Here is a 21,474-nt window from a genome sequence, read left to right as displayed (position 1 = left end):
ATGTGTTGTCATTTCTAGTGGACTGATTTTACAGTTGTCTCCCAAGTAAATTTCATAATTTAGATCAACAAAAACTACTTGTGAAATTATTCAACTATAATACATCATGTTTCGGTCCGTGTATTAATCCGTCTCTCACTCAACAATGGCCTCGACGACTTTGAGGACCATCTGCCATGTATGGACACCTTTGGCGCAGCTGATCCAATACACACAGTATGCCACTTTACCGAAAAAGGCATTCGCTCCGCTTTATATATAAAGCAAACCACCAGAATCACAAGATCCAACAAATGTTCACATTGCACACGCACGCGCACACAGTATGCCTCTTTTATGTAAAGACAACCCTGATCAGCGATGGATACAAAAAATCTTAATTAGATTCATCTGAATGATGTTTCTCAGCAATTCTTTGATTACAAGACACCTAAAAAACAAGTAACACTCATGCTTCTGTCTGGTGATCTGAATGATCCCGACGGGTTGCAGAGATCAGATTGAGAAAATTACATTTAGAAACCAGAGAAGGGAGCCCGCCAGCGATCTTGAAAACGGAAGTCGAAGATTACCTATGCAGCACTATTAAACGCCACCATACAGCACAAACCATAAGCTAAATACTTCCTCCAACCCTTAATGTAGGACGTTTTTTTTTGACACTAGTGTATAATACTACTTGGATGCACCTGCTTGCCCTCTCGACGGTGGTCTCACCGTAATCCTGGGTCTTTGTCCGTCGGAGCCATGCAGAACCGCGTCCGCCGCAGCAGACCAGCAGTCGTGTCGTCGCCTGACGGCGGGGATGCGGTGGCTGAGGCAGCGACTACAGCGAACCGGGACGGTCGGCGGCAGGGAGAATCCGGCTTGGCGTGCTCATCAGAATGCCGGGGCAGCGGCGTGGACTGGGTCGAAGCAGCCTTGCAGCAGCAGGAGTCACGTCCCACGATGCGGAATACATCTTCACTATACGACGCCGTTTTGGATTTGATCGGCAACGACGGTCGTCGTTGGCGGCCCCGACCAATGTGGTTCTGGCATCGACGATGCGGGCGTCCTGCGTCGTGCACTCGTGCGTCCTGTTTGAACGGGAGGGATTGATCGTGGGATTAGTGGCTTGCTAGCGCCCAACATTGGGAGACTATGAACCATCAGATCGCGTGGTTAAACGGGTGAGATGGTTTGGATATAGCCCGGAGTTTTCTTTTTCCGTGGTTTTCTCTCCTTTTTCTAAAAAAAGATCGGGTCTATTATAAAAGTTCTTGAAAGTACAAAAGGTCTTAAACATAATAAAAATTACGTCGGGATTTTGAGACTGCCGAACGACCACTACTGTCGTCATAACGAGCCGTCAACGCGACCTTGTCGCCATGTCCCTATCTGAGCTCCTAACCTTGTCAATGACAGTCGGAAAGTCTTCGTGCATGTGCCATACAAGCGCCCTGGAGCCGCAGTTGTTGTTGTTGAACCCTTGCATATATCTGAAGCACCTGACACCAGATCTCACCACATGACAAGAAACTCTAACCTCATCGCCCCAAGAAGACGGCGGGAACGTACGCAGGAGCTTCGTCAACTACATTCAAACTTGAGGATCAAAGCCTAGAAGATAAACTCAAATAAGCATCTCCATACACCGAGCGCCGCACCTACAAGGACTAAAACCCTAACCTAAACTACTAAGCGGAGTCAGAGACACTCAAGGATACCACTATCCTCCTAACCATCCAACCATAGGTTGGTTCGAGACTAGCACAAATGTTAAATACTCATGCCGTTATGAATTATGTCTATCAATTATCAGGAAAAAATGCCTCACAACAATCTAATCTTTATTAAATCACCATTTACCGACGTTGGTTTTCCTCTCTGGCGTGACCAGTACACACGTCGTAACGAATTTAATAATGGAATCAATGTGGGGAAGCAGCGTCAAAAACTGAAGCTTACACATCCAACGCAAGAGAAGAGAGCTACACAAGTGTATATGATCAAGCCACGTGGAAAATTTGTAAGAAAAAACAGACAAAATATATATTGGACCTCTTACACTTTCACTCGGTCGTATCACGAAGCTCTGTTCTGCTTCGTCTTGGCGATGCTGAGAAGGTCGCCGAAGAGCTTGTCCTCGGGTTTAGACGGCCTCATGGGTTGCGCCATGGAGGATGAAGAGGGTGCCGCCTGATAGGTCGAGTTCATCCCCCCCATGTAGGAGCTGTCTTGCATGGAGAGACCATACATACCCTGAGAGAGGCCGTTGGTACCAGGGTACCCATACATTGCTGGCCTTCCCTGGTTGTAGTACTGTGCTGCTTGCTGCTGCACATAACCATACTGCGTCGCCATCCGACCACCACCGCCATACATCTGCTGTTGCGGCATTCCTCCAAACTGCGCCCCCAGCATTGGTTGCGCATACATCATGCCTGGCTGCGCTCCTGGCATCGGTGATGGTTGCATACCAGCGAACTGCATGCCTGGCATTGGCATGGGTTGTGGTGCCAAATGTCCATACTGGTTTCCATAACCTGGCTGCATCTGCCCTCCAACAGTTTGGTTGGACTGCATTGCGTGAGGTACCATAGCTCCTGGCTGGTTGTTATACATTGGCTGCGGTTGTAGACCTGCCATGTGGTTGTTCTGCGGTTGTAGTGGCTGCACACCACCGAATTGGCTTGCTGGAGTTGGGAGAGGTTGCATACCACCCAATTGGCCATTTGGCATTTCATTGCTTGGCGCTGCCGGAGCCTCCCAAGGCGGAGGCGGAAGGGCTCCACTTTGATCATCTACAAAATTCACACAAGACTATCACATATTCTTCAAACGGATCTGCAGGAATGTAGTGTGTTCAGATATGCAGAAGTCATGCAAGCGAAACCAATTGAACTGATAATGAAGTACTTCCGACAGATATAAAAGAGACATGCAGAAAAGTAATGATCTAATTTGCATTGCATACCATAATTTACTTGCTGTGGCGGGGGTGCTGCATGGTTGGCAACTTGACCATTCCACCCGGAATTCGTGTGATTATACTGTGACGCCGGGTCGTAAGATGTTCCAGGGTTTACAGCACTTCCATTAGAATAGGGCGCCGCCTGCTGAGGAGGCTGTTGTGATTGTAAAGGATGCTGGGTTGCAGTGTTGTATGGCTGTGATCCAAGAGGAGTGGGACTTGAATCGAAACCAAAGGGATCAAGTGATTTGGCATTGCTATTAGCAGTATTGTTTTGAGAATATATGTCGACAATTGCCAGTGCATTTTGATTTGAAGTAGAGTCAGCCAATGGATCAGTGACCGGTACAAGAGCCAGCGAATTCTCTGCAGTGGATGGGGTATCATCCCAGCTAAGAAGATCAATGCCAGAATCAGGTTTTGGTGCAGTGTTTGCTGAGCCATTCGATACCGGAGGTGCTGGAAGTGCTAGTTGCTCAAAAGGAGACGGTTCACTGGTGCTGGTACAAGGGCAGATCACACACAAACAGAGGTTAATTAGAGGAGTCATATAAAAAGTGCAACTCAATACATATGAATATCAACAAAGACTCTTTGAAGTACGTATTGAAATCAATCCTTAACATTATGTAGAAGCATATACAAATGTGATAGAAGAAGCCTAAAACCTTTGATTTGGCTCTGTTTTAGAATCTTGGCTTGTAGGGTCATCAATATCTACTAGTGCTTGCTCTTTCTTAGAGTCTTGGTTCGCAGAATCCTCAGTATCAACTAGCGCCTGCAGAGACTTTGGTCTTTTCTCCACTCGAACAGCAATGCCTGCAGCAATTGCGTCATGTTTTGCTAGAACACGCTGCAAATCATCATTTAGTGCAAGCCCTTGCGACAAAAGTTCCTCATCCCTGTAAATAAGAAGAAAATAGTCACGTAATAAGTAGATTCGACACAACAAATACGGAGCTAAATTACATTATTTAGCTAAACAAAACAGCACAAGCTACTCGTGTCAGCTTTTAATGACAAACGATGTTTTTGAAGTATCCAGATACATTAACAGTTATCTCATAGGCCCTTAAGTGATAATAGAAAACGAGTGACAAAGCAGATCTTCCGTCATCCTCTTATCCGACGATCCAAAAAGGTGCTTAAGGAAGGAAACCTCAGTCACACAAAGGTACCTATATCTTCAAAAATGACATCCACTAACATTGGATACCACACTAGTCGGCTGTCACCGATGCAAAATTTAGGTGATTCAAATAAGTGCACTCACGAAGCAGTATTAACTAGCTGGACCACTCTCTGCTTGTAAGTGCGGCACTGATCAACAAGCTCCACAATTACTTCCTGTCTTAGTCCCTGTGTACACAGCATTTCAAAAACATAATCAGCAAACGTCAGCAATTTCAGAGAAGGTTGTAAGTGTAGAGCTTTTTCTACTATTATGTATGACATGAATACAGCAAGAACACCATGGATTTGAAATTCTAATTAAAAATGCATTTTATGTATATCTATACCGATCTATACGAATTTACATCTTGATGCTGAGAATGTGGAAAACACGGGTGTGCCCAACACGTAAGATAAGCCACAGACATACAGCCAAGGGTTAGCGGTAAGCATACTGAAATTTACATGCTTTAATACCTTGCCATGTATACTTGATGGTAACATAGACAACAGGTATGTGGTATTTCAAGCGATGTGATCAAATACACGCCGAACAGGTTATAGGTCATGTCTAAGATAGTAGGCCTTGAAGCCTTGGCATCTTGGACACCTCGGATTGGATATCATAAATACTGAACAATGTTAACGGAATGTAAGCAAGTTGTACAAAAGCATATTTTAAAGTACAAATGTATAATCAATTCCATGTGATTACAACAAGATTATATCTGAAACTAAAACTGGTCAGGACATCATTCCCAAAGAAAACATTTATAAATCATAAACTAACAAATCAGGATACCACGCTCAACTGTTGGTTGCAACTTTATAAAGATAAGAGGTCCATATTTTTGTGCAGATTGAATTAAACTCAGATGGAATTTTGGTACCTCTCTGTTTCCAGGGTCTAAAGCATTCAACATCTCGGCTAGCACATCCATGATACCACGAGCATTTTGAATCTCTGACATGCTGAAAATATATGCAGTATTCAGTTCAATCCATCCTTGAAAATAACATAAGGCTGCAATACAAAATGGGGTAAGACTGCACATAAGCTAAACTTAACATAGATGTGCTGTGCTCGAAGATGCCCACTGGAGACACAACAAAAGAAAAGACCTGGTGTCTTATTATATTAAAGAGGCTAAAAAGACTATCTGGACATAAAAACAGAATAGCACTCTTCATTCATGAATTTACCATTTCTCACGGGACTACATGAACATTCATGCCATGTCCAGTGCTTGAAACAAGTTGATAATAAGTCATGAAAAAAATTAGGCTGCTACACGGAAAAGATTCGAAAATTATTGCACACTGCGATTCTATTGTTTCACCTCATTTATTTTTACTTCATATTACGTAACTAAGAATCTCTAGACTGTTACAGAGTAACAGAAACTAACTTCATACAACATTCCATGCTCAAGTTTACATTTGAAATCACAAACCAGAGTGGGAATCACATTACAATGGTGAGCCACAATAATAAAATATACAAAAGTTCTAGGGAAATGACAAGACTAAAAATAAAGGTAAAACTCTGATTCTACACTTGGTTGGCATTTAAAGAGCACATCGTAAGACAGTCCGCTGAAGGATCCACACAATTTTGGTCATTCGCTGGAGCACATTGGACCAATTAAAATAGTATACTATTCTGAAATTTATAATAAATAGATAAACGGTAAGAAGAGCCCTAATTGCCCTTGGAAGTCGACTCCCACCTGACATTGACTCATTGCTCAACCTTGTATCTTCTTTCTATCCAAAGGACAAACAGGACTTCTCATAGTCACACCCCTTCTCTTTTCTGAAGTCTAGGGCTTCTTTGATTCACAGGACTTGTAAAGGAATTTTGTGGGATTCTAATCCTTAGGAATTTTTCCTACATGGGTTGCTTGCTTTGTACTAGGATTACAGTACATAGGAAATTTTCCTTAGGATTCATTTGTACTAATTTTCATAGGAAAAATTTTATCCACTCCAACCTCATATGAAGAATCCTATGTTTTTCCCGCGCACAATCAAATGCTCATACTAATTCTGTAGTATTGAAGATGGCATGCACTCCATTTCTGTGTTTTTCCTATTACTGCATTTTAGAAATCCTGCGAATCAAAGAGGCCCTAAGTGATATTTTTATAAGTCTAATGTGTTCTAGCAAATAACCATGATTTCCATTCTCCATCAGTAAATTATCGATTTTGCAGTCTATTTAAGTAATTGCCAACCTAGTAGGTCCAGAAGCAAATTCTACCCATTGAACAGTACCACCTCAGAGCAGAAAATAAAAACAAAAGGAAAGAAAGCACACCTCAAACTTCGGAGCAGAAAACAGAAACAAAAAGAAAGAAATCACACCTCAGAGCAGGGAAGTCATTTCCAGCAGAAGATTCAGCTTCGTCCCGTTGATCAGGACTACGCATACTTTTCGCTGCTTCAGACTGCCCATTAAACAATGGTGCAGGTCTCTCAGACCTCTTGGGGAATTGAGCTCCAGCACGCTGTAAGGGGGAACAACAGCATAATTATTATTTGAAACGGAAGGTACTTTTTAGAATTAAATAGCATTCCATGTATTCATCCTGAAAACCATTAAGGTTGAGATAAAATCATATCAGCAGTAACATTTAAAAATAGAACAACTGGCTAAGTGATATGTTAGAGCCTAATAAATTAAAATTGGGCTTGAAAGTATACCACTAACTCATGGTATGCTGCATAGAATTGTGGATATCTTGAACGTGGTCCCCCCAAAGCTTCTTGCCATGTATCTATTAGAACCAGAATCTTGTCTTTGACGCGTTGATCAGACTGCAAGATGAAATGAATAGACCATCATAAGTCAGCACTCAGCAGATTAAAAGAAAGCCATTGTAGTTTTCAGAATTATGACAAATGATAAACCTTTTTCTTCACTAGCTTGACCATCTCATGCAACAGGTCCCTCTCTGCAACATGCATGTGGAATATATCCCCACAGTTCTTGATTGCAGTTTCCAACAACTGGAGTAGAAGAATATCATCAGTTCATCATCAAGACAGTAACTGAATCCTGCTTACACCCACAAACCATAACGAGTCGTAAACTAATGAAACATGAAACTACAAAAATAATTTGATTAAAAATCAGCTATGTCCTCATCGATTATACTATTTTTTTTTACTGGGCCGGATAAGAACAAATAGTATATAAGTTAATTACATAAGATCATCTGATTTAAGGACTGGAATAACCGTTGCACCCTTTTTCAATAACATCATGATGTTCACTGCTGTTATAAGCAGCATGGGTATGATGAAATGAACACCTACTCATAAAGCATAGGAGAAAGATGCACACAAACACGAACTTCAGAAATGCAGACAAACAATGCAAACAAAGCTAAGCACCAGACAGTTACGCCCAGTTCTATTGAAAAAGGCACACCAGCATGATTTTCTCTCAATGTTTGTATAAAACTATAAATGAAACCACATTAAAGAGCAGTCGAAACTGCAAATAAACTTACAGTTAGTGCGAGAAGCTGAACTTTTGGATTTTTGTGTGCAATCCTTTTTCTGAGAGCCTTCACGACATCTTTGGATTGCCTGTTACCACATCGAACAGTTGACTAACAACTATCAGTATTTGACAACAAGTAAAATCGTCTAGTGCAGGAAATTAACAGTAACTACATGTTAAGATGCTTCTTCTGAGTCAGCCCGACTATTTCATCTCAAATCACAATAGTTGGAATAAGAATGAAGGAAAAAAGCTATATTGATATGTTTAAAAATTGCAATAGAAACTAATTGTTGCTCAAAACCAGCACATAATAAACAGCCAAATGGGTACTGACTGGCCTCCGATGCTAATCTAGCAGTAACAAGTAGTCAACAGTAGTAAAAAAACAATAAGTAATCAACAGAATTGTGCTAAGCTAAGTAAGCATACACCACCTATGCAGATAAAACAATGCATCAAAGTATTCCACTAATAAATAATCTTGGGAAGTTCGGGGGAAAGTACAAGTACAGCTAATAATTAGATAAGATTAGATAATTACGAGGCAACAGCAACAATGACTTTTCATTTAGTATCTTTAGAAGATATAGTCAATTACGTCAGAATTAACTTAGGTGCTCACTTTAATGGACTCTAATTCGGCAGAACTAACAGTAAAGCAGGATTAACAGTAAACAGTTACTACTGGAAAACGATGGACAGCCAGTGACCTATCCCGACATGGTGTAAGAGCACCCTGGTCATTCCCACTTAATAAAAACTACAAAATGAACAGCTATGCCAAATACTTGTTCACTTTCCAATTTCTTCAGATTGTCAGAGTTTACCACGAAAAACTAGGCTAGGTGAAGGATTGTTGGGCAGCTCCACTGGTGTCAGTGTGCACTTCGGTGAAAAAGCAATTCAGCATTCGAGTAGCATTTTAACATAAATCTTTCAGAACTGATTTAGCATCATGTATAATTCTCTTTTATATGATCTAATCCAATTATTATTAGTTCAAAGTTGTTGCCACATAGCATAAAAACTGTTGGCAACTAAGCGATGTTGGCATTACTTAGTTGCTTCCTTTTGTCCTGGATATTTGCAAACAACGGTGCTCTTTTTAGCTGAACTTTGTAATGATGAACTACATCTGGGTGCAGAGACCAGAAGCAATCAAATCCACCTTCTAAAGAAGCATAGAAACTGCAACCGGAAGATTAAAAAGTTGTAAATTTGTCTTCAGGATTGTAAGGAAGTTCACAAAATCGTCTTTCTCATCTTTTATGTGACTTCTGAGAGACTAAATAGCCTGCATTCTTCATGCAGCTCTAAGCAAGTGCCTCCAAGAGCAGTCATTTTTGTTTCCATTTCTTTACTTTTTACGTTTTGCCTTAAGGTCCATGAACGAGGCACAACTTATGAAACTCTTAGGTTATCAAGTGAGTGGATGTAAAAACCTGACTCCAGAGATATTTTCTCCTTAACAAAATGAGGCATCCAGTCCATACTTCTTTGCAGCAAATATTTGAACACGGGTATGGGTCCTGAGCGAGCTATCACTGGAGAAATTTGCAGCCAAACGAATGAATACTGACCAACGCCACAGGGGTAGATGACTACCACGCTCTTGACAACTGAGTCAATTGCAGAATGTCCTTTGGCGCTTTGCATCAGTCAACAAACAGAATTTCTCCGCACTAGCGAATCTCCATTCAACAATGAATGAGGATTAGAGAAAACACTGTTAAACCTGAAAACAGAACACCATTTTCCGAGAAAACAGCGCGCAGATGGCTGGAACCAGATCCACCGCTCGCAAAATCGCAATTCCCAGAGCCACCCACCCGATTGTACTATCTCCGTATGTGACTTGGGCGCTCCAGGAAGATCCAAACTCGAGCCGTTTGTCTCGTTTCGGTCAAAACTAACCGCTCATAGAAGTCCACCGTTCCCAGAATTTGTCGGGATTGGAAGCATTTCCAGCAATCACGCTGTCCCGCGACATAAAATCACGCTCCATCCTACCCAGATCATTACAACTCCATCCACGCCATAGCTCCCCCGCGTAATACAGTACGCCACAGCCAACTGCCCGACGTACGAAGCACGCAGGCCAACGTACTCCTACTATCCCGGGCGACGGGACGGGGATCGGCGGGGCGAGGGGGAGGGGACCGTACCCGGGGTCGCGGTTGCAGATGTCGCAGATCTCCATGTTCTTGGCCCAGTCGGGGCCGATGAGCATGTCGCTGGTGGCCCGGTCCACCATGGCGCCGGCCATGGCGCGTCGCCGCCGGTGGCAGGGGGGCCCGCCCGACCGGCCCTGGCCCCGGAGGCTGCGCCGCCTGGCCGGATGCGGATCGGAGGCGGGCTATTGGCTGCGAGCACGAGGCCACCAGATTGGCCGCGTTCCTTTCTCGGTGGGCGGCTTGGCTCGGCGTGGCTAGGCCTGGCTCCGTTTTTTTCCCTCTTCTTTTTTGTTCTGGTTGTTTATAGGTCGTGCGAAATTAGCTGTACAGTGTACACTGTGTGGGTGTTCGATGCTTCGACGGCGACGAAGACGATGGTGATGATGATGTGATAATAGATGGGGGCGGTTAGGTGACGGGATCTGGCGGTGGCAGCGTGTGTTCTTGCGTGATCTGAGCTGTCCGACACTCGCTTTGGAGCGCGTGATTTTACTTTGTTTGGCCTAATTTTTTTAATTTTTTTGAGGGGTTTTGTTTGGCCTAATTAATTCGTTTCTTCACGTAGGCTTCGGTTTGGAACGGGACAATGGACGAACCCGATCAAAGAAAATCAAAAGAATTTAAATGTTTTTGTTAGAAACCCCGCAAAAAAATGTTTTTTTAGAAATACTCCCACTTGAATATACTCCATATTTTAATTCAGACTTGCTAAATCTCAGTCGACTAAGACTTGGTTAGGTCTCAGTTAATACCATGACAGTAAGATTTTACATTGAGATTTGTGTTTTTTTAGTTTTCTTTTCTTTCTTGCATGTTACTCCATTTGTTCATTTTTATAAGACGTTTAGACAATGGAAAAGTGTTCAAATCACCCGACTGATCTTTCTCTCTCGTAAGCCTCCTTCTCCATGCGCCACGTGCCTGCCTGCATCAGGCTGCCCACCGCTTCACCACAACCCTTATCCTATCTGCACGAAGCTGCTTCTCCACACATTTTCTTTCTTCTCTCTTTCCATTAACATCTCATGGCGAGGAGAGGAGTCATGGCGAGCACTAAGCCACCAACACAGCAGCTAGGAAATAGGCAGAGTTTGACACCGGCCGTTGGCACTAGCATCCGGAGCTCCTCCAGCGGCATAGTTGCAAAGCAGAGCCGGAGCTCCTCCAGCGGCATAGCTGCAAAAGCAGCGTCCATGTAGGGGGGCCATGGCGAGCACCACCATAGCAACGGGGGGAACCGGGGACGTGTTGCCGGCGATGCGAAACGGCGCTCGTCAACGAATGCCAGTGCTGCAACGCAGCAACGTGTCCATGGCAGCCGAGATGCGACGCAACAACTTTCTCCACGGACATCGCGTTGTGTTGCAACCTAGACTGCGCTGCAATGCAACCTCATGCTCCTGCGGCGGAGCTGCAATGGACCGCTTGTCGCCGGCATTGGAGCTGCCATGGAGCACCCGTCGTTCGCGGTGGAGCTGCAATGGAGCGCCCGTCGCTGGAGTCGGAATTGCAATGGAGAGCTTTTCAATCACGGCGGAGCTGCAATGGAGCGTTCGTCGCCGGCGTCGGAGCTGCAATGGAGAGCTCGTCGCCGGCGGTGGAGCTGCAATGGACCGTTCGTTGCCGGCTCTCCCGTGTTCCAATGCAGAACTCGCGTGACAGGACCCGGTGCTGCATCGCAATGCTTGTCGGTGACTCGATGCAGCATCGCGGGCGGCTCTTGGGGGAGCTCTGCGCTGCTGCCACGCCTGGAGTCGACGCCATTACCATGACCGGCGGTGATGCTACATTGCCGCAGGTTCGTCTGCTGCAGAAGCGAGCTGCCATGGCCGGAACGGTGTTGTAGGAGGGAGGCACCGGGGTGCGGCAGGGGGCAGCCTGCAGCGGTGGTGCTGTCGAGCGAGCGTGGCATGGAGGATGCGGCTGAGTTCACCCACCGTAACTATGCGCTTTTCTATCAATTGCTCGGCAGTAATTTGTTCACCCACCGTAATACATGCTATCTTAAGAGAAGCCACTAGTGAAACATATGCCCCCCAGGTCTCTTTCCTATTATATTACAGCTCTTTTATTTACATCGCATCTCGTTTACTATTTTGCAATCTTTACTTTCCAATCTATACAACAAAAATACCAAAAATATTTACTTTACTATCTCTATTAGATCTCACTTTTGCGAGTGACCGTGAAGGGATTGACAACCCCTTTATCGCGTTGGTTGCAAGGTTCTTGATTGTTTGTGCAGGTACTAGGTGACTTGTGCGTTGTCTCCTACTGGATTGATACCTTGGTTCTCAAAACTGAGGGAAATACTTACGCTACTTTGCTGCATCACCCTTTCCTCTTCAAGGGAAAACCAACGCATGCTCAAGAGGTAGCAAGAAGGATTTCTGGCGCCGTTGCCGGGGAGATCTACGCCAAGTCAAGACATACCAAGTACCCATCATAAACTCTTCTCCCTCGCATTACATTATTTGCCATTCGCCTCTCATTTTCCTCTCCCCCACTTCTAAAACGATTTTTGAAAACCTTTGCATGTTCTTCGCCCCTCTTCCGTTTGTCTCTTTTCGCTTGCTTCTTGTGTGTTTGTGTGTTGGATTGATTGTTTGTCACGATGGCTCAATATAATACTAAATTGTGTGACATTTCTAATACCAACAACAATGATTTTATTAGCACTCCGATTGCTCCTACTACCGATGCTGAATATTATGAAATTAATACCGCTTTATTGAATCTTGTTATGAAAGATCAATTTTCTGGCCTTCCCAGTGAAGATGCCGCTACCCATCTAAACAACTTTGTTGATTTGTCTGATATGCAAAAGAAGAAAGGTGTGGATAATGATATTGTTAAATTGAGGCTATTTCCGTTTTCGCTTAGAGATCTTGCTAAAACTTGGTTCTCTTCTTTGCCTAAAAATAGTATTGATTCATGGAATAAGTGCAAAGATGCTTTTATCTCTAAGTATTTTCCTCCCGTTAAGATCATCTCTCTTAGGAACGATATTATGAATTTTAAGCAACTTGATCATGAGCATGTTGCACAAGCTTGGGAGAGGATGAAATTAATGATACGTAATTGTCCTACACATGGTTTGAATTTGTGGATGATTATACAAAAAAATTATGTCGGACTGAATTTTGCTTCTAGAAATCTTTTAGATTCGGCCGCGGGAGGCACTTTTATGGAAATCACTTTAGGAGAAGCTACTAAACTCCTAGACAATATTATGGTTATTTATTCTCAATGGCACACCGAAAGATCCACTAGTAAAAAACTTCATGCGATTGAAGAGATTAATGTTTTGAGTGGAAAGATGGATGAACTTATGAAATTGTTTGCTAATAAAAGTGTTTCTTCTGATCCTAATGATATGCCTTTGTCCACTTTGATTGAGAATAATAATGAATCTATGGATGTGAATTTTTTTGGTAGGAACAATTTTGGTAACAACACGTATAGAGGAAACTTTAATTCTAGGCCGTTTCCTAGTAATTCCTCTAATAATTATGGTAATTCCTACAACAACTCTTATGGAAATTTTAATAAGATGCCCTCTGATTTTGAGACTAGTGTTAAAGAATTTAAGAGTTCGCAAAAGAATTTCAATGCTTTGGTTGAAGAAAAATTGCTTAAGATTGATGAGTTGGCTAGGAACGTGGATAGAATTTCTCTTTTTTTTAGAAAAGGAGGAATCATCCCCGGCCTCTGCATCTGGGAGATGCGTGCGACCATATTATTTATTATTCACAAAGACCTTACAAAGGAATACAGCAGTAATCCCGAGGCCACCATCTAGACGACATATGTCGCTACTCCTATCCTCTTGATGAAGGGGTGCCGAATGTCCCGGCCAAATACCAAATAGACATCGCACAAAAGCCTAACATCTAATGCCGGATGCCCCATCCAAGCCACATAGGCGGGACTGGGTAACACTCCGGTTCGGCGCACTCTCAGTGAGTACCACACGCACACGCTGCAAAGGGTCGTCACCTCCGTCTTCCCTCGATCCATCCTCAAAGCATGTACTGACGCATCGACCTTGTTAGGCCTCTCTGCCATCGACGCCACCACGACGCTAGACAACGTCGACCTCTTGCGCGTGTCCATCGCCACACATCTGACGCCAAGCCTCCACTTGTAACGCCCACAATGCGGCTATATCTCCCACGTGTCGAGGCACGACTTAGAGGCATAACCGCATTGTGGTTTTGTCGCAAGAAGGGTCATCTTCACACAATCCCATATAATGAACAAGAATGGGATAAAGAGTTGGCTTACAATCGTCAGTTCACACAATACATAAATATAATTCATACATCATCCAAAATACACACATAGACCGACTACGGTCAAGATCCAAATGAAAATAAGATAACCCCAAATGCTAGATCCCCGATCGTCCCAACTGGGCTCCACTACTGATCATCAGGAAAAGACACATAGTAACGACCACGTTCCTCATCGAATTCCCACTTGAGATCGATCCCATCATCTGCACTGGCATCGTCGGCACCTGCAACTGTTTGGTAGAATCTGTGAGTCACGAGGACTCAGCAATCTCACACCCGCGAGATCAAGACTATTTAAGCTTATAGGAAAGGATGGTGTAATGAGGTGGAGCTGCAGCGGCAATAAGCATATATGGTGGCTAACATACACAAAAGAGAGCGAGAAGAGAAGCAACGGAATGGTCGTCATCTAGTAATGACCAAGAAGTGATCCTGAACTCCTACTTACGTCATTCATAACTCAAACCGTGTTCACTTCCCGGACTCCGCCGAGAAGAGACCATCACGGCTACACACACGGTTGATGTATTTTAATTGGGTCAAGTGACAAGTTCTCTACAACCGGACATTAACAAATTCCCATCTGCCTCATAACCACGGGCACGGCTTTCGAAAGATAATACCCTGCAGGGGTGTCCCAACTTAGCCCATCATAAGCTCTCACGGTCAACGAAGGATAAACCTTCTCCCGGAAAGACCCGATCAGTCTCGGAATCCCGGTTTACAAGACATTTCGACAATGGTAAAACGAGACCAGCAAAGCCGCCCGATGCGCCGACAAATCCCGATAGGAGCTGCACATATCTCGTTCTCAGGGCACACCGGATGAGACATCCTACGAGTAAAACCAGACCTCGAGTTTCCACGAGGGGGCCCGCAGTCTACTCAGTTCGGACCAACACTCGAAGGAGCACTGGCCCGGGGGGGTTAAAATAAGATGACCCTCGGGCTCACGAAAACCCGGAGGAAAGGCTTAGGTGACAAATGGTAAAACCAAGGTTGGGCCTTGCTGGAGGAGTTTTATTCAAGGCGAACTGTCAGGGGGGTCCCATAAATCACCCAACCGCGTAAGGAACGCAAACTCAAGGAACATAATACCGGTATGACAGAAACTAGGGGCGGCAAGAGTGGAACAAAACACCAGGCATAAGGCCGAGCCTTCCACCCTTTACCAAATATATAGATGCATTAATTAAATAAGAGATATTGTGATATCCCAACATATCCATGTTCCAACATGGAACCAACTTCAACTTCACCTCCAACTAGCAACGCTATAAGAAGGGCTGAGCAAAAGCGGTAACTTAGCCAAACAACGGTTTGCTAGGAAAGGATGGTTAGGGGCTGACATGGCAATATGGGAGGCATGATATAGCAAGTGATAGGTAGCGCAGCATGGCAATAGAATGAACAACTAGCAAAGCAAAGATAGGGGTGATTTCGAGGGGTGGTCATCTTGCCTGCAAGGTTCTCAGAGTTGTCGAAAGCTTGATCCTCGTAAGCGTACTCAACAGGTTCCTCGTTCACGAACTCGTCTCCTGGCTCTACCCAAGACAAGAACACAAGCAACGGAACCACAATCAATCACGAGAAATGCACAAGCAACATGATGCAAAACATGTATGATATGCAAGATATGATATGCGATGCATATGCGTGCTCCGGAAGAAAAATGATGAACAAGGCAGTAACTTGGCAAACCAAGCATGCCACTGGAAAGGTGGGATGATTTCGGTCGAAATCGATATAAAGATCACCGGAAACGGATGCACGGTTTGCAAAGGGCAAGCAAAACAAGAATGACACGAATCTGCGATTAACAACATGATATCACTTAGAATGCAACAAGTAACAATGCTACAGCACTCCAACATAGCAACAAAACATATGACAGTAATCTACAGGAGATGCTTGACAAAAGATGAACACTGACCTACGGCTAGATCACAACATATCAAGTTCAAACAAGCATGGCAAAAGTGCAAAAGATAACAGGCTCACAGACTTGGTGAAATTACTGGACATGGCAGAAAACAGCATCAGGTAGCAATGTTCAGAGCACGAAATCAACATGCTACAGGAACTTAACATAGCAAAACAAGGCATGGCAATATTCTACTAAATGCATATGACAAAAGTCCCTTACTGACCATAAACCAAAAAGGACCAGAAGATATGATGGCAATCATGTAAACATAGCAAGTTTCGTTAACAGGTTTCAGACTTAGCAGAAAATAGAGCATGGCAGAAACAATAATATGAAGGCATATTGGTGAGCTTGATGCACTCACCACAAAGCAATTCATGACAAAACAAGCATACCTACAGCAAGATGGCATTTTTATGAAGCTATTCATGGCAACAAAAGCATAGCATATATGGATCAACTACAATAAGCTTGGCAAAATTGAATAACACGTAAACAATCTGCCAGAAATATTTTATAGCAAAAGTAGAGCAAGATTGAGTCATGCTACAGTACTCTATAATTGCAAAAAAGGTCAGGAATGGATCAATTACAAGAATAGCTACAAAATATCCTTACTGAACATCTCCAAACTATGCACGGATCTCTCTGTAGCATCAAGTTTACATGGCAACAAAATAACAGCAGACAAGGACTTCGAGAAATTACTGTCCCTGAAATCAGAAACATTACGGAGCCTATTTTGCATGCTTGTGCTAGTCACCACAGAGATCACAAAAATACATGGCATACACCAATGGAAAGATGGCATGGCATACAACAAAACATATGTAGAGCTCATGCCCATAAGATGCACAGATTAAAAGATACAAAAATAACAAATCTCCAAGTTCTGCTAAGAACCAGAAGATAACAGCAACTAGCACTCTTGCACCAGATATTTGGGCATCAAGATGGCCTCTAATGAACATGGTGCAATTGAACAAAATGTAGAGCATCACGAGGCGAACAATTTGATATATTACACGCGCGAAACGGAGCTACATGCAGAGAGTTATGCAATGATGAACATGGGCACATGCTGTAAACATATCATGACTTACAGAAATTTCGGGATCGGGAAAAGTCAACCGTACGAGAAACTACTCCAGATCCGATCGGGGCCGGGGCCGAGTGACGCTCGCCGGAGCTAGGGCGACGGGGCGGAGGAGGAGGCGGTGGCCGGCCGGAGGAGAGGCGACGGGCGGCGTCTCGCGGGGAAGAGGGGCGGCGCCTGGCGACGGGAGGCGGCACGGTGGGGTGGCGCGGCGCCGGCGGGGCTCGCCGGCTCGGGCGGCGGCCGCAGCGGAGGGTGGCGGAGCGGCGGAGGCGGCGAGGGCGCGAGGACGGCGGGCGGTCGGCGGCGCACGGGAGCGGGCGGTCGGGCCCCACGGGCCAGGCGCGGGCCGGCGGCGCGGGAGCGGCGGCGGGACAGGTGTCGCGCGCTGAGTGGCTGCGGACGGCGGCGACGATGTGTCCGGCTCGGACCGGACACGTCCGGCGGCGGCGGGGGAAAACTGCTAGGGTTGATCTGCGAACGTTTTTCGGGAGGGTTGCATATATATAGGTAGAGGGAGCTAGGAGAGTCCAAATAAGGAATGAGGTGCGGTTTTCGCCCACACGATCGTGATCGAACGACCTAGAGCATGGAAGAGAGTTTGGTGGGTTTTGGGCTGTTAAGAGAGGTTTTTTTTGCTGGAACACACAAATGGACTTTGCGGTTGCCCGGTTAACCGTTGGAGTACCAAACGACCTCCAAATGGAACGAAACTTGACCGGTGGTCTACCGATGGTATACCAAGGCCACTTGACAAGCCTCGGTCCATTCCGAGAACGTTGGACACCCGCTCACGAAAGAAAACAAGAGGGGTGCACCGGAGGAGATGGGAGCGCCGGATTGCAAAACGGACAACGGGGAAAATGTTCGGATGCATGAGACGAACACGTATGCAAATGCAATGCACATGATGACATGATATGAAATGCATGACATGAACAAAAGGCAAAACGAAAGACAAAACCCAACCACGGAGGGAATATCATAACACATAGCCGACAATGTCAAGAGTTGGAGTTACAAATATGGAAAGTTACATCCGGGGTGTTACACCACTGCTCCATGCCGCCGAGAACCGCAGCCATGAATATGTAGAAATAAACACCGCTCCACCGAAGAAGCCATTCGCTGTTCCCTCGAGCCCGAGTGCCTCTCCAAGAATGCCGCCCCCAAGGGGGTAACGACACATAAATGCCATCGTCATCCGATCAGCTGATCTAGGGTTTCCCCCGGATGTATTGGGTGGGGTTGGGAGCTTCACCTCGATGATGCCTTCATGAAGGAAGAGATGATAATGGCATCATCATCACTGGCTCCGGCCAACGACCGAAGACCAAGTTTTCAGCTGGATCCGTCCCAAGAAATCCACCCAATAACCCGTGCACTGTCTCAACCGCCTTCAAAGCCCCAGATCTAGCCGCCTAGATCCGGCGACCAACCGCAACAACAGTGCCACCGTAGGAGCCATGGTGCACCGGCCACCGGCTGATGTTGATTCTTTGAAAATTAGATATATTCCACCTAAGCATGACATCAATGAGTCTCTCAAAGCCATGAAATTTTCCATTGATGAGTGCAAAGAAAGAACCGCTAGGATGCGTGCTAAAAAGGATCGCTTTGTGAAAGCGTGTTCTTCTAGTTTTCATGATAATAAGATGAAGATCTAAAAGTGATTGATGTGACTCCTATTAAATCTTTGTTTTCCAATATGAATCTTGATAAAGATGGGACTGGAGATGAGTCAACTTTAGTTAAAAGGCGTCCCAATGATTCGGAGTTTTTAGATCTTGATGCAAAAATTAATAAAAGTGGGATTGAAGAGGTCAAAACTTTACGTAGCAATGAACCCACTATTTTGGATTTCAAGGAATTTAATTATGATAATTGCTCTTTGCTAGATTGTATTTCCTTGTTGCAATCCGTGTTAAATTCTCCTCATGCTTATGATCAAAATAAAGCTTTTACTAAACATATCGTTGATGCTTTAATGCAATCCTATGAAGAAAAGCTTGAACTAGAAGTTCCTATCCCTAGAAAACTTTATGATGAGTGGGAAATTACTATTAAAATTCAGATTAAATATTATGAATGCTATGCTTTGTGTGATTTGGGTGCTAGTGTTTCCACGATTCCAAAAACCTTGTGTGATGTGCTAGGTTTCCGAGAATTTGATGATTGTTCTTTAAATTTGCATCTTGCGGATTCCACCATTAAGGAACCTATGGGAAGGATTAATGATGTTCTTATTGTTGCAAATAGGAATTATGTTCCCGTAGATTTCATTGTTCTTGATATAGATTGCAATCCTACATGTCCTGTTATTCTTGGTAGACCTTTCCTTAGAACGATTGGTGCAATTATTGACATGAAAGAAGGAAATATTAGATTCCAATCTCCGTTAAGGAAAGGCATGGAACACTTTCCTAGAAAGAAAATTAAATTACCTTATGAATCTATTATGAGAGCCACTTATGGATTGCATACCAAAGATGGCAATACCTAGATCTATTCTTGTTTTTATGCCTAGCTAGGGGCGTTAAACGATAACGCTTGTTGGGAGGCAACCCAATTGTATTTTTGTTCTTTGATTTTTGCTCCTGTTTAGTAATAAATAATTCATCTAGATTATGTTTAGATGTGGTTTTATGTTTTAATTAGTGTTTGTGCCAAGTAGAACTTTGGGAAGACTTGGGTGGAGTCTTTGCGATCTTGCTGTAAAAAACAGAATTTTACGCTCACGATATTAGCTGTCATTTTTTACTGGAGAGTGCTTTTAGGTTGATTCTTTTTGAAGATGATTAATAGACAAATTCCTCACGTCCACCAATTTATTTCAGAATTCTTGGAGTTACAGAAGTATTCAAAAGTTACAGATTGCTACAGACTGTTCTGTTTTTGACAGATTCTGTTTTTCGTGTGTTGTTTGCTTATTTTGATGAATCTATGAGTAGTATCGGGGGGTATGAACCATAGAGAAGTTGGAATAAAGTAGGTTTAACACCAATATAAATAAATAATGAGTTCATTAGAGTACCTTAAATTGGTGGTTTATTTTCTTATACTAACGGAGCTCATGAGATTTTCCGTTGAAGTTTTGTGTTGTGAAGTTTTCAAGTTTTTGGGTAAAGATTTGATGGATTTTGGAATAAGGAGTGGAAAGAGCCTAAGATTGGGGATTCCCAAGGCACCCCAAGGTAAAATTAAAGGACAACCAAAAGCCTAAGCTTGGGGATGCCCCGGAAGGCATCCCCTCTTTCGTCTTCGTCTATCGGTAACTTTACTTGAGGCTATATTTTTATTCACCACATGATATGTGTTTTGCTTGGAGCGTCTTGTATGATTTGAGTCTTTGATTTTTAGTTTACCACAATCATCCTTGCTGTACACACCTTTTGGGAGAGACACGCATGAATCGGAATTTATTAGAATACTCTATGTGCTTCACTTATATCTTTTGAGCTAGATAATTTTGCTCTAGTGCTTCACTTATATCTTTTTAGAGCACGGTGGTGGTTTTATTTTATAGAAATTATTGATCTCTCATGCTTCACTTATATTATTTTGAGAGTCTTTTAGAACAGCATGGTAATTTTCTTTGGCTATAAAACTAGTCCTAATATGATGGGCATCCAAGATGGGTATAATGAAAACTTTCATATAAAGTGCGTTGAATACTATGAGAAGTTTGATGCTTGATGATTGTTTTGAGATATGAGGATGGTGATATTAGAGTCATGCTAGTAGAGTAATTGTGAATTTGAGAAATACTTGTGTTGAGGTTTGCATATCCCGTAGCATGCACGTATGGTAACCGTTGTGTAACCAATTTGAAGCATGAGGTGTTTCTTTGATTGTCTTTCTTATGTGTGGAGGTCGGGATCGCGCGATGGTTAACTCCTACCAACCCTTTCCCTAGGAGCATGCACGTAGTGCTTGGTTTTGATGAATTGTAGATTTTTGCAATAAGTATGTGATTTCTTTATGGCTAATGTTGAGTCCATGGATTATACGCACTCTCACCCTTCCACCATTGCTAGCCTCTCTAGTACCGCGCAACTTTCACCGGTACCATAAAACCACCATTTACCTTCCTCAAAACAGCCACCATACCTACCTATTATGGCATTTCCATAGCCATTCCGAGATATATTGCCATGCAACTTTCCACCGTTCCGTTTATTATGACACGCTCCATCATTGTCATATTGCCTTGCATGATCATGTAGTTGACATCGTATTTTGTGGCAAAGCCACCATTCATAATTTTTTCATACATGTCACTCTTGATTCATTGCATATCCCGGTACACCGCCGGAGGCATTCATATAGTGTCATA

At 43.7% G+C, this 21,474-nt stretch overlaps 1 protein-coding gene across 1 annotated transcript; it reads right to left on the bottom strand.

Moving 5' to 3' along the window:
• Positions 1 to 1,811: 1,811 nt before the first annotated feature.
• Positions 1,812 to 10,181, bottom strand: LOC109777297 (TOM1-like protein 9). Its single transcript, XM_020335951.4, has 10 exons — positions 9,809 to 10,181; positions 7,648 to 7,726; positions 7,043 to 7,141; positions 6,836 to 6,949; positions 6,497 to 6,639; positions 5,020 to 5,101; positions 4,230 to 4,315; positions 3,625 to 3,858; positions 2,960 to 3,456; positions 1,812 to 2,786 (listed from the first exon to the last, which is right to left on the bottom strand). The coding sequence occupies exons 1-10, from the start codon at positions 9,907 to 9,909 to the stop codon at positions 2,068 to 2,070; spliced, it is 2,154 nt and encodes a 717-aa protein (XP_020191540.1). The 5' UTR covers positions 9,910 to 10,181; the 3' UTR covers positions 1,812 to 2,067.
• Positions 10,182 to 21,474: the final 11,293 nt, after the last annotated feature.

The sequence above is a fragment of the Aegilops tauschii genome, chromosome 3 (genome assembly GCF_002575655.3).
Source record: "Aegilops tauschii subsp. strangulata cultivar AL8/78 chromosome 3, Aet v6.0, whole genome shotgun sequence".
NCBI classification, from domain to species: Eukaryota; Viridiplantae; Streptophyta; class Magnoliopsida; order Poales; family Poaceae; genus Aegilops; species Aegilops tauschii.
This window is presented reverse-complemented; position numbering and strand designations above follow the sequence as displayed.